This window comes from Sorex fumeus, unplaced genomic scaffold, assembly GCF_029834395.1.
Source record: "Sorex fumeus unplaced genomic scaffold, SorFum_2.1 ptg000169l, whole genome shotgun sequence".
NCBI classification, from domain to species: Eukaryota; Metazoa; Chordata; class Mammalia; order Eulipotyphla; family Soricidae; genus Sorex; species Sorex fumeus.
This window is the reverse complement of record NW_026606226.1, coordinates 6,576,185-6,588,686: the sequence shown is the minus strand read 5'-3', so window position 1 is coordinate 6,588,686 and position 12,502 is coordinate 6,576,185. Positions and strand designations below refer to the sequence as shown.

Sequence of the window (12,502 nt, the reverse complement as noted above, 5' to 3'; positions counted from 1 at the left end):
GTGCCACTTGCAAGGCAGGTACCTGTTAATCTCTGTGCTCTCCAGCACTCCCTTATTTTAAAAAAAAATAAAAACCCTTATTATAACACTGTGATTTTACAAAGTTGCTCATAAGTTTTTTCAGATAGTCAATGTTCCAACACCATCCCACCACCAGTGTGACCCTCCCTCCACCAATGTCCCCAGTTTCCAACCCACCACTCCAATATGCCCCCTTAACAGGCACAAATTTTTTTTTTACTTCATATTTGTTACAACTCAAAGGGAACTGGAATTATCAATAGAAGCGAATGTGTGATCATTGTTATATCTCAATAGTGTTACTGCAGTCGTTGTGGATTTACTGGGCTGGCTGGTGCTAGGTGAACCTTTTATGTTACTGTTCTTGCTCACTGAGCTTGGTGGGCCTCTACACAGCTTTCCCATCAGAATTAGTGACCCTATGGGACTGACAGTACTATGAAACTTGGAAGTGTCAGGTGGCCCATGTCATTCCCTTGTTTCATTCATTTAACTTTAGCTTTGGAGTCACACTACAATGCTCCTGGCTTTGCACTCGGTAATCACTCCCTGTGTTGCCTGGGGGGCCATATGGGATGCTGACGGTTGAACCTGGGTCAGCATGTGCAAAGCAAGCATCCTACCCACTGTACTATCTCTCCAGTCCACACGCCCTTATTTTAAAAGTACAAATATAAAGTGATTGAACAGCTCCACCAAATTAGTTCTTAGAGGCAGTTAAAAGATCGCAGCTTTCCAGGTATGCGGCCTAGTGGCAAAGTACTTGAGACCTGGCATGCATGAGACCTGGATTTGATCCCCACCACACACAGAGACGCCTACCAAAGGGGATGGCCTCAGCTCACTGGGCTCTCTATTTTTCAATGAGATAATCTGTAGTTACCTTGAGACAATGCCCTCATGGCAGAAATGGAATGAAAAAAACTGAAATTTTGTGCACATCCACCACATTACTGCCTTGCTACTACAGTATTATATAGGAATTCTATGTATTTTATCCCTTTTGAATTTAATATACAATCTTGTTTCATGGAGAAGGAAACTGAGGCTCCAAAGTTGGAGCACAAAAAAAAAAAAAAGAGGCAGAGAATTAATCAAGCCATTCATTTGCACAAGCACTGACTAGTTACCAAAAGTAGATGGTTTTTGGTTTTGAGCTATACCGGGCAGTACTCAGGAATTACTCCTGGGTTCTGTGTTTGGGCAACTCTCCAAGCAGGACTCCGGGAACAATAGTAGTACTGGGAATCTTAACCAGTTCAGGTGAGAAATTCCTTAACCCCAAACCTACTCCTATGCCAGTTTTCTGATTCCAGTTAATGTCACTTCTTTTCTGCCAGAGGCTTATAAAAAATCCTGGGTCCAGCTTGATACCTCCTTTTGTTTCTCCCAGGTCTCACCCACAAAAGTCCTTGTAAATATTACCCAATCCAACTTCTTACCAGTCTGGTCCGGGCCGCCATTATCTCCTTTACATAACCATAATAACCTACAAATGTGTTCCTTTGCTTCCGTCTTGCCTTTATACATGCTTTTCTCCAAATAAAGGAAATATGGCAGTTAAATTCCTTCCAGTAGTTCATGATACAACTCTAACTTCTGTAACCTATCTTGTCAGGAAGATACATTCATTCACATTAGAGTATTTCATCCCACACTGTGCCGAGCTGATCAGTTTTCCCATGTTGCTCTGATTCCAAATCCCACTGTTGCCAATTGATTCAGTGAGATAAGACAACTCACTACTTGACTCACAAGTTAGCTCAGATGAGATTTAACTCAAGAGGAACTGACAGTGTGGGAAATGTCATATAGATACGAGAAAACAACATTCTACTGCCTCAACAACAGAGCTTCTGTTTGTTTCATCTATTTTCCCTGTAATTATACAGGATCAGAACATCACATACTTTAAAGGTCACCAACCACGTCTATAACATTAAGTGACAGTCACCAATATCTTTGGCGTCACTCAACAGCAGTTAGTCCCAAAGTAAAAGATTGTTTAAACCCAGAAAGAATTGATTTGTGATCAATTTGATCACAAATTGATTAGGCCTTTTGTTGTTGTTTTGTGGGGGCCATAGCCCACCCTAGCCATGGACTCCTGGCAGAGACAATGGGATGCCTGGAATCAAACCTTATGTCACATGATAAGCTTGCATTCCAGCCTTTTTAATTCATCTCCCAGCCCCATAAATTGGTAGTTTTTATCAACTCTCACCCCAATAAGGATCACACAGTCAAAATAAATTTATTGAGCTACCGGGGTATCACATTTAGTAGTTGTTCAATTGTTTTCCTAAACTGGGACTGCATTGACATTACCTGCTGTTTGGTGAGGGCTTTGTCACAAGTCTGGTAAGTCATTCTATAGCAGAGACTAACCCGTCCAGTCTCTGGATGCTGAAATCGACTAAGGAATTGTACAGAGATGACAGTGTCCTGGGACACTGCTCGGGCCACAGTGTGAAATTCAAGTTCATCAAATTCTTTCTTCTCATCTAACCAAAAACTTATATCATGCACGTAGGTAGGAGGATATAGGGAATAGCTTTGGAAAGGTTCTATTTTCCCAGGGACAAAATTCTTCAAGAAACGGCTATCAAAGGTCCATAATATCCTCCAGTCTGAGATTCCCCAGGCAAGCATGGCTAATAGGTCCAAGTTCATAGATACAAACACAAAACCCTGGTCTTTGCGCATACTACCGGCAGCCGCTTTGATCACAGATCCAATATTTAGATCCTTGGCACCATCTGTGCCAAAATTCTCAGATTTCACATTAATCATAACATCTTCCCCATTTGCTTGAAAGGTAAATTCCACTGAATTACGTGGTTTAGATCCCTCCAGGCCTGTCTGTGTCAGAAGGTCACTTAGAATGTTCTTCAAGTGATGTAGTAGTGACTGAAAACAGCCATCCTTTAGGTCTTCATTTAACCCCAGGATAAGTAAAGTCTCATGAAATGCTGGCATTGTGAAAGGCAAAATATAGCACTTCCGAAAGACAGGTCCGCTGAGGATATGCAGAGAACCTGGGAGAAAGTCTGGTGCTTGGATGACAGCCTGAAGGTGAATTAGGAGCGAAGGTCTAAGGCAGACCCTGGCTTGACCAGAAAGTCCTTCCTGTACTTTTTCCCTAGAGTCTCTCTCAGGAGTTCTGAGGAGGTTAAGTTCTGAAAATGACACCAGGAAATCCTTTGTGTCTGGTGCTGTTCCAACGTTTTGAAACTCTGAATTTGAGGTGTCTTCACGGAGATTAATCCAAAAGGCCTCTGACAGGCTGTCACAGTTCCAGGAAGTGAAAGCACTGCCTCCCAGTGGCAGCAAAGGGTAGGAACACTTCAGCCTCTTGACAGGGAAAACCTTGCCCAACTCAGCAATGAGTTTCTCATTTATGGTTTTGACAGGATGGCTAAAAGGTGCTTCCAGAAAATCCCTATTTAAATACAAAGACAAAAAATACATTTTTTAACTTAAAATGATAATTCTAATGTAACGTTAATTAATTCTAATTAAATGATCCACTGTAAAGAGAACCATCTGGACTGAAAAGACAGTTATAGGGTAAAGGCTCTCCTTGCATCCTGCACACCCTAGATCAAATCTATATATGGCACCACCATATATAGTTCCCCACATCACGTATGGTCCTCCCCAGGACTACCAGCAGTAGCACAGGGCCAGAACAACCCGACCACAGCAGTTGTGGCCCAAATGCCATTCCCCCAAATAAAAAATAAAAGATAGCTATCATATATGTCAGAAATTTGATAGCTACCATCTCAACAATATCCCAGAACTATGACAACTTTAATGCTAAAGTGACTTGTTGAGCCAGACTGATTTTCACAGTACAATCACCATTAACAAGTTACAAAGTGGCCATTCAACATATGGCTGCCATCAAGCCAATCAGGCTAAGGACTACAGAAGGGAAATGATTTCTGGTCAAGTAATGGGTTACCTGCTCAACTTTCCTATAAGTGCTTCTGGTTCTGGAAAGGAAAACCACTGATCACCCAGTTTGATCCTGAAGATTCTGGGCTGTGAACCTTCAAAGGGTAAGCTCCGGGTAAAGACATGGTTCAAAGCACCTTCTAAATTAAAGGTCTTATTCTGACTCCTGGCAAAAATAGATACCTGTCATTATTGAAGAATACAAGTATTTGTATTCTTGGGATGGAAAGGGTGAAGACTTACATCTATGTTAGGACTCACCGATATCCAGTGCACTTGTACCCTGGCACAGACTCACAGATGAAGGGATGCACGTCACTTAAAATGAATCCCCCCAGAGCTGCCATGCCAACTACTTGCCAACTGTTATTCCATTCTCTTGTTGGCTTATCAGCAGGAGTCCCACCTTGTCCTCTACACAATGCCACATGGACTTCTCCTTCCTCTGCAAGAACATCTGCAGAGCTGGGGGGTGGACACCAGCCGTTTATTAGAAAAAAGTAGAAATTACCACTAGGTTAGTTATATCTGCATAATTTGGCTGTGAAATCATTGACGTCCAATCATGCCTCTTTCCAAAGGTCTATTTAGACTTCAAGCATGCAAGGAAAGTAGCTGGAAGTAAAGAAGAATGTCAATATTCAACTTGGAGCTGGCTTTAATGGCTGACTGGGGTGTTATTTAGTTTTACATTTGCATTGTCCATCTATGTCATAAAAAGTTCCTATACCTGATTCACTGATCAGGCTCGTTTCCCTTTCTTCTTGTTCCCTCTAACAATTACAATCTTGTCCTTCAAACACTAAAATCACTAAGATATTTCACTTGTGAAATATTTCTTGATAATACTCATGCACACCGACCTCAAAGATGATATGCATTGGTGTAATAACATAAAAGCATCTTTTAGGTTCACAACAATTTTTTTGAGATATTGTTAATATCCTCAGCTTACAGAGAAGAAAGCAAAAGCACCTAAGGATTAAGTGAACTTACCTAAATCACACCATTCAATGATGCATTGGGATTTGAATCCAAGCAGTTTGGCGCCTACATTCATGCTCTTGCCCCTGAGACCAGCATTTCTCAACCAGGGGTTATAGGGGACCCGATGGACCACAGGATATTCCAAAAGGGCATAGGTGAAAAATTCCCATAAATGAGGACCACAGCACGAGACTAGGGGGTCAACCCAGAGGACAGAGTCTCCACAGAAAGAAAAGGTTGGAAGAAGGGCCAAGGTCAGAAAAGAGTTGAGAAACACTGCACACCGGCTACAGTTATTTTATACTATCAGAGAGAGGCGATCCTCCCTTTACACGCCTAAGAGCAGACTGTATTTCTGGTCAGCCTTTAGGGCTGTATGTCTGATTTCCTCGGAGCTCCAACATGACTGTCTGTCTTATTTCCCAGGCACACGTTTGGAGCGCTGTGAACTCTGCTAATGTGCATCTCAACGCATGTTACTTGTGCGTGCTCTCCTTTCCTCACCTCTGGAAAAACTTGGCCAGGAGTTTCCTGTTCTCGGCTATTCCCGCTTTGCGTCCGCAGTGCGGAAAGTTAAAATAAATTCGATCGAACTCCCGGTCGTGCGTTTCAAAGGCATCTGCCAACTGGGTGCAATCCACACCAAAACGTACGTCCGCACCTGGCACGAAACGGGGACACGAGGGGGGGGTGAAGAGTCGGGAAGCCCCTCCCTAGCCTGAACCGTGCGGCATCCACCCAGGCTGCAACGTGGCGGGGAGGGGGGCTGTCTCGGTCCAGGTCCCGCAGCGGGAACAAGCCACGCCCACCGGCCGAGCATCCCCCCAACGCCCCGCCCTTCTCGCTGGGGCGGCGGCGGCGGCTGGGCGGGGCTTTGCTGACGGCCTGGCTACCTCGCTCTCGCAGGCACTGCAGGTTCTCTTGGGCCACCGGGTCGCCGGCCAGTTCGGAGGAGCACTGGAAGCAGGTGGCAGTGATCCGAATGCTCGGGTCCAGAGTTTTGCTCAGGGCGGCGGCGAAGGAGAAGTTCCCTTCGCCGACCAACAGGAGGCGCCGCGGGGCCATGACTCCCTCAACTCGGCGCCCGCGCGCGGTCTCGGCGGCGCTCGCGGATGACGTCACTTCCTGTCTCCGGGCCGGCGCCGACAAAGGGGGAACAGCGACTTCCGGGCGGAAGGGAGATGCTGGGGCTGGCTTCGCCTCTCGCCGCCTCGTCTCCCCCACCCCACCCCAGTGTCTAAATAAGGGCCTGGGACACCCCGAGTCACCCATCCTGCGCCCCCAAACCGCTATTTGTAACCCTGGAGGCGCCAGAGCACTGCTGGGTGGTCCTGGTAGCCCCCAGCAACGTCCGCCCGAGCAGCAGCGCCTAGTCCGGGCCGCCTGCCCGAGCATCCCCGGGAATGACCCGGGCCCCTGGGCGCTGCTTGGGACCCTCTCCCCGACCCCCGCACACCAGGAAGGAACCTTGAGCCCTCGAGCCTCCCTGACCGACCCCGTCATTCGCGCCCGAAGTTCAAGGGAGGTCCCCGGAGTAGGAGGGGCAGGAGGAAAGGGAGTCTGCGTCTCAGTGCCCAACGGGGCGGGGCTGAGGCGAGAGGAACTGCACAGCATCACCCAGGATCAGTTTTGGTGGTTTTTTTTTTTTTCCTTTTCGGGTCACACCTGGCGATGCTGAGGTGTTACTCCTGGCTTTGCACTCAGGAATCACTTCTGGCAATGCTCAGGGGACCATATAGGATGCTGGGAATCGAACCCGGTTCGGCCGCGTGCAAGGCAAACGCCCTACCCGCTGTGCTATCACTCCAGCCCAAGTTTTTGTTTATTTTTTAAAGAGAGTCGTTTTCACAATTCTTTGTTCCATCCCAAGCGTGTACCGTGCGGCCGTGCTCCCAGGGGAAGCTGCTCCAAGCGGAGCCAGCTGGGGTGGAGAGCTAAGGGGGTTGGGCGGAAGACCAGCTTGCAAGGCTCGAGAAAAGTTAAGAGGCGGAAGGAATTGGGAGAGCGTCAACTCCTGTAGAAACAATGGTTGAGTTCGGCTGAACTGGAGTTGGAGGGAAAGTGAAGTCGTTTAAGCAAGAGCCAAGGTCAGAGAGACCAACACACACCAGTGGAACAGATTGAATCTTAATTTGGAAAGTAGCCAGCACCAGGAAGTATTACAATAGAAAGATGACATCTTCAGATGTTTGTTTGCAAAAGTTCTCAGAGCCAGAAAAATGTTTTTGTCATGCACGCAGTTGACTCATTTCCCTGGCACCACATACCACCCTCTAGCACGAAGTCAGGGGTAAACCCTGAGTATAGTTTGGTGTGGAAAAGAAAAGGAGAAATAAAATATACTAACTCCCGAGTGCAGAGCCAGGTGTGATGCAAAAAAAAATTGTATATACTAATTTCCTGGGGCCAAAGAGATAGTACAAGAGTTAAAATGCTAGCTTTGCACTAGGCAGCCCTTGGTTTGAGTCCCATGGCATCACAGTCTTCTGCACACTGCTAGTGGTCACTTCTGAGCACAGGACCAGGAATAGAACCTGAGTTCCACTAGTGTCCGACCCCCCACACACACACCGTCCACAAAAAAAAAAGAAGAATACTTCTGTGTTTCTATGGAGAAATGATTTGAAAAGAGTAAATCTGCTGGAAAGATGATATGGAGGCTAATATGGTCATGGGACTGGTCAGTTGAGATCTGAATTGATAGTGGGGAGACAGGGGACTGAACTGACACAAAAACCAGCAAGACCTAGTGAGTGGACAAATGTGGACATTCAAAGACAGAATCAAAGATGACCCTAGGTTTGAGGCTTTGGATAAGTGGGAGGATGCTGGTACCTGTCCTTACAGTTCTAGGGCATATGGTCCTTGGTTTGCAGCCTCAAACACTGGGCTGTGAGGTTTTATAGGACCAGATGATGGAGTCATCATGCTGTTTGTTGCATCAGTGCTTTCATCTGTCTTCAAAAAGACTCATGGTATTAGGGCAGTTACCTTTTATAGCTACAGTGTTGGCTTTATCCTTGCCAAAACAGGATGGGTGATGACTCCCAAATCATCCCAACTACCTGGATGATGAACATCCTTTCTTAGCTTGGAGAATTGGGAAAGCCAGATTTGGTGACTTTTTTTATTTTTAAGAACATGGATCCACTGAATAATGATTGCTGTTCCTGTTCTCCAGAAAGAGGTGAAAACGACCCCTGCTACTCAGAATCAAATTACTCTTCTTCGAAAAAGGTATTGCTTTTCTCCTAAGAGACTGAATTTGTCTTTGGGCCAAAAATTTAAATGTTTAGGCTTTTGATTCCTTACTAAAAAAAATGGAAATTCAGACTTTGGTTATCTGGTATGTGCAAAGCACTTTTAATAGAGCAGGTAGAAAGAGAGCGAGATAATGAATAAGACATAGATCCAGGGAATGTACAGTGTAATATAGAGCATTTGACACACATTTGAAGGACTCAGCATACTGTTAAAAGTTATTAATATAGAAATATATGAAGATAAAAGTTCTGAGAGATAAAAGGAGAGAGAATGGGCTGGAGCTATAGCACAGCGGGTAGGGTGTTTGTCTTGCATGCAACTGACCCTGGTTCAACTCCCATCATCCCATATGGTCCCCTGAGCACTGCTAGGAGTAATTCCTGAGTGCAGAGCCAGGAGTAACCCCTGTGCATCACCAGGCGTGACCCAAAAGGAAAAAAAGCAAGGAGAGAAAAAACCTAGAAAGCATCATGGAAGAAGTGCCGTTTGAGCTGAGTCTATATGGAAGGAAAGTATCATTTATGATCATTTATTGGTTCATCTAGTTAGCCACTAATCTCATTGATTATAAAGCAAAACTCTTAGTTCTTATAAGCTCCCACATTATAATGAGTGAGGATTAGTTCTCTTTCTAGTTGGTTTTTTTTTTGTTTTTGTTTATGTTTTGCTTTTTGGGTCATACGCAGCCAATTCACAGGGGTTACTCCTGGCTTTGCACTCAGGAATTACTCCTGGAGGTGCTCAGGAGACCATATGGGATGCTGGGAATCGAACCCGGGTCGGCCACGTGCAAGGCAAATGCCCTACCCGCTGTACTATCACTCCAGCCCCCATATAGTATTTTTTTCTTTTTGGGTCACACCTGATGATGCACAGGAGTTACTCCTGGCTTTGAACTCAGGAATTACTCCTGGTGATGCTGGGGACCATATGGGATGCTGGGGATTGAACCCGGGTCGGCCATCTGCAAGGCAAATGCCCTACCCACTATACTATTGCTCCAGCCCTCCATATAGTATTAAGGGTGCTGAAGGTTTATCTATCTTCTTTGAGGGTAGGGAGCCATTTATAAGAATCATTCACTACTTTGACATAAAGCATAGGACAAAGGATTCATGGACCTGGAGATAAAGAAATGGAACTACAAGAATTTAGTTGAGAGGGTTGGGGAGATAATACAGTGAGAAGGTCACTTACCTTGCACACCAGGCCTATTCAGGTTCAATCCCCAGCATATGGTCCCTTAATCCCTCTAGGAATGATCCCTGAGCACAAAACCAGGAGTAATCCCTGAACACATCTGAGTGTGGCCCAAAAACAAAACAAAACAAATAAAAGAATTAAGTTGAATGAAAAGCTTGATCCTTAGTAAGTTGTGCTTTTGTTTAGTCGAGGAAAAGGAAGTGATACTTTTCTGCTCTCTGGTTTGAGCAACAAGCTGTTCTCTTCTCACTTTTCCCCCAGAAGCAGTCCCTCATCTGCTGCCTTGCAAAGCCTCACTATGGCAGCCTCATTAATGCAGATGGTCATGCTGAAGTATGGACAGATTGGAATGATATATCCAAGTTTTTTCAGTATGGCTGGAGATGCAGCACTAATGAAGATGCTTATTCGATTCGTACCCTAATGGGCAACTGGAACCAGGAGAGATTTGACATAAAGTACATCATCCAACCCAAACCTTTGCCTTCCCAGGTAATCTTTCCTGTCTCAGTTTCTCTCGTTAGCAATAAATACCTGTGACCATTTGAGAGGCAGGCCTCTGACAACTTCAAAGAATTCAATAACTTCCAATTCTGAGATCTCTCAGGCTTTAGTTGAGTGAGATGACTGGGAACTAACCTACTTTACTATTAAGTTGAATATTACCATTATCTTAAGATAGAAAATGGTGGGCACCACTTTCTCTTTGTTCTTTGTGGACTTCATTTGTCTATAGAAGTAAAGCTTCTAATTATATATGCACTGTCCTTGTAGCACTGTCCTCCCGTTGTTCATCGATTTGCTCGAGCAGGCCCAGTAACATTGTGAGACTTGTTACTGTGTTTGGCATATAGAATACGTCACAGGTAGCTTGCCAGGCTGTGCGGGCAAGATACTCTCGGTAGCTTGCCGGGCTTTCCGAGAGGGGTGGAGGAATCGAACCCCGCTCGGCCGGGTCGGCTGCGTGCAAGGCAAATGCCCTACCACTGTGCTATCGCTCCAGCCCAATTATATATGATTTTATGAAATTTATCAGACTAACTTTACCCATGGTTCTTGCATACCTTGACTTGTCATTTATCTGCATCTTTCCCTAAAATCTCTCCTAAATAAATAAACCTATAAAAGAAATGAAGATATAGATATATAAGATATAGCCTTATGCAGAGGTTCCTGATCTTATTTGGTCTACCAACCCCTTTTCAGAAAAGAAATCACTCAGCAACCCATTGGAAACCCATCTCTGTAAGCAAAGTATTACTGCACCTGAGATTGCTCCCCCTACCCCCCACTATTGTTCAAGTGGCGAGCTTTGGGAAATGCTGGGCTAATGTCATATAGGCCGATAGTCAATTGTAAATAAGATAGAATCTGGTCGAATCCATGTCATTGTACAAAAGCTATAAACTCCTTTTACCTACAACTTTTGCTTTCTAGTTTGGACACTACTTTGAAACAACATATGGTGCAAGCTACAACAGCCAAGTTCCAATTCCAACCCATAGTAGGTTGACTTTTCTTTTTTCATTCCTAATTCATTCCTCAGAGCCTAGAACAAACAAACAATTGTGTAAGTTAGTAAACTTTTTAATTTTTTCTCATTTGGGGGGTTTTGAGCTACACCTCGTGGTTCTCATGAACTCCTCCCAGAATGATTCTCAGACGCGCTGAGGGATCATGCAGTGCTAAAGATTGAACCTGGGCCTCGATAGCCCTGTGAGCTATCCCTCGGGACCTCTTTTCTCATTTTTGAAAGATTCACTGTCCATTCCCTCAAAAATAAGTATGATATTTATTACTAAGACTCCTGCTGTCCATTGACTGCTCCTCTCCTTTCTCTTTCTTCAGGATATATACGAGAATCTCACTGGTTTCCAGGACATCAGCCTGAGCTGGAGCCCCCTCAACCCAAATGCACAGAGAAGTCAAATTATCAGAATAGCTATGTAGAGCCTCAAATTTGGCATCAGTCTTCTTCATGTGTGTGTTATCCTAAAAACTGCCCAACCGAGGGTCAAGGATTCTAAGAGTAAGAAGTGCATTTTACCGAAGTAATATGGAGGGAGCCCATTCTAAGCACTAGGCATTTAGTTGACTGTAACAGTTTCATCTCTGAATAATAAAGTACATTAAATATTCTCTACTCCTTTTTTTTTTTGCTTTTTGGATCATACCTAGTGATTCTCAGGGGTTACTCCTGGCTCTGCACGCAGGAATTACTCCTGGCAGTGCTCGGGGAACCATATGGGATGCTGGGAATTGAACCCGGGTCACGTGCAAAGCAAATGCTCTACCCGCTGTACTATTGCTCCATCTCCTACTCCTCCTTTTTTTGAGAGGGAGGCTCCCAATCAGTGCCCAGGGACCACCCCTGGTCGTGCTCAAGCTGGCATTAGAAGCAGCTTTTCAAGGAGATATGTGCTGCGTGACTCTAACAACACTGGGAAGCACTAGGGCTTTACCCAGTGGTGTTCAGGGGGCAGGCAGTGCAGGAGGTTGAACTTGGGCCTTTATATGTGCCAAACCTGTGCTCCAGCCCTTTGAGTTACGTCCCCAGCCTCTATTTCTCTATATCTTTGTTTTTTGTTTTAACCAAACCTTAAAGGGTAAAATTTAATTTTAGTGGCTAGACCGATAGCATAGCGGGTAGGGTGTTTGTCTTCCACTTGGCCGACCCAGGTTTGATTCGCGGCATCCATATGGTCCCCCTGAGCACTGCCAGGAGTAATTCCTGAGTGTAGAGCCAGGAGTAACCCCTGTGCATCACTGGGTGGCTAAAAGCACCTGCCTTGCAAGTGAGGCCATGAGTGTGCCTCATGCACAGAGCGAGGTCCTGGAAGCTTGGCTGTGAGGGACCACAGCACCAGGACAGAGTGTACATTCACTGGAGCACAGCCAGGGCGTGTGAGCAACACAGTGAGATGTGGGATGCTCAGTGAGCACCACAACCAAGAGTGCAAGCACCACAACCAAGTCTACTTGTATGACGCTTGCCATTAAGAACAGCAGCAACAATGGGAAGGGAAAGGGGAGGCGTAGACGCTGGTGTAGTATATTAATAGGA

General features: G+C 45.3%; 2 protein-coding genes across 3 annotated transcripts; one reads left to right on the top strand and one right to left on the bottom strand.

Annotated features, from left to right (window-relative positions):
- Positions 1–2,258: 2,258 nt before the first annotated feature.
- Positions 2,259–6,066, bottom strand: FDXACB1 (ferredoxin-fold anticodon binding domain containing 1). The gene is made up of 5 exons (XM_056107582.1): positions 5,865–6,066; positions 5,476–5,632; positions 4,246–4,449; positions 3,992–4,150; positions 2,259–3,463 (listed from the first exon to the last, which is right to left on the bottom strand). The coding sequence occupies exons 1-5, from the start codon at positions 6,034–6,036 to the stop codon at positions 2,284–2,286; spliced, it is 1,872 nt and encodes a 623-aa protein (XP_055963557.1). The 5' UTR covers positions 6,037–6,066; the 3' UTR covers positions 2,259–2,283.
- A 1,918-nt stretch (positions 6,067–7,984) lies between these two features.
- Positions 7,985–11,469, top strand: CFAP68 (cilia and flagella associated protein 68). Of its 2 annotated transcripts, none has more exons than XM_056107585.1 (4): positions 7,985–8,208; positions 9,700–9,930; positions 10,876–10,942; positions 11,287–11,469. In XM_056107585.1, exons 1-4 carry the CDS (start codon positions 8,113–8,115, stop codon positions 11,463–11,465), a joined length of 573 nt encoding a protein of 190 aa, XP_055963560.1. In that variant the 5' UTR covers positions 7,985–8,112; the 3' UTR covers positions 11,466–11,469. The 2 variants fall into 2 exon arrangements, with proteins under 2 accessions (XP_055963560.1, XP_055963561.1); XM_056107586.1 differs by having other exon boundaries at positions 7,988–8,208; positions 9,703–9,930.
- Positions 11,470–12,502: the final 1,033 nt, after the last annotated feature.

What these genes read in the sequence shown, in the direction of transcription:
- CFAP68 (XM_056107585.1), top strand. Translation starts at nt 8,113, where the DNA reads ATGGATCCACTGAATAATGATTGCTGTTCCTGTTCTCCAGAAAGAGGT. An exon ending in ATTACTCTTCTTCGAAAAAG is followed by an intron (nt 8,209 to 9,699) that starts GTATTGCTTTTC and finishes CTTTTCCCCCAG; the next exon opens with AAGCAGTCCCTCATCTGCTG. An exon ending in AGTTCCAATTCCAACCCATA is followed by an intron (nt 10,943 to 11,286) that starts GTAGGTTGACTT and finishes CTCTTTCTTCAG; the next exon opens with GATATATACGAGAATCTCAC.
- FDXACB1 (XM_056107582.1), bottom strand. Translation starts at nt 6,036, where the DNA reads ATGGCCCCGCGGCGCCTCCTGTTGGTCGGCGAAGGGAACTTCTCCTTC. An exon ending in GCAGTGCCTGCGAGAGCGAG is followed by an intron (nt 5,633 to 5,864) that starts GTAGCCAGGCCG and finishes GTTTCGTGCCAG; the next exon opens with GTGCGGACGTACGTTTTGGT. An exon ending in CTTATAGGAAAGTTGAGCAG is followed by an intron (nt 3,464 to 3,991) that starts GTAACCCATTAC and finishes GTATTTAAATAG; the next exon opens with GGATTTTCTGGAAGCACCTT.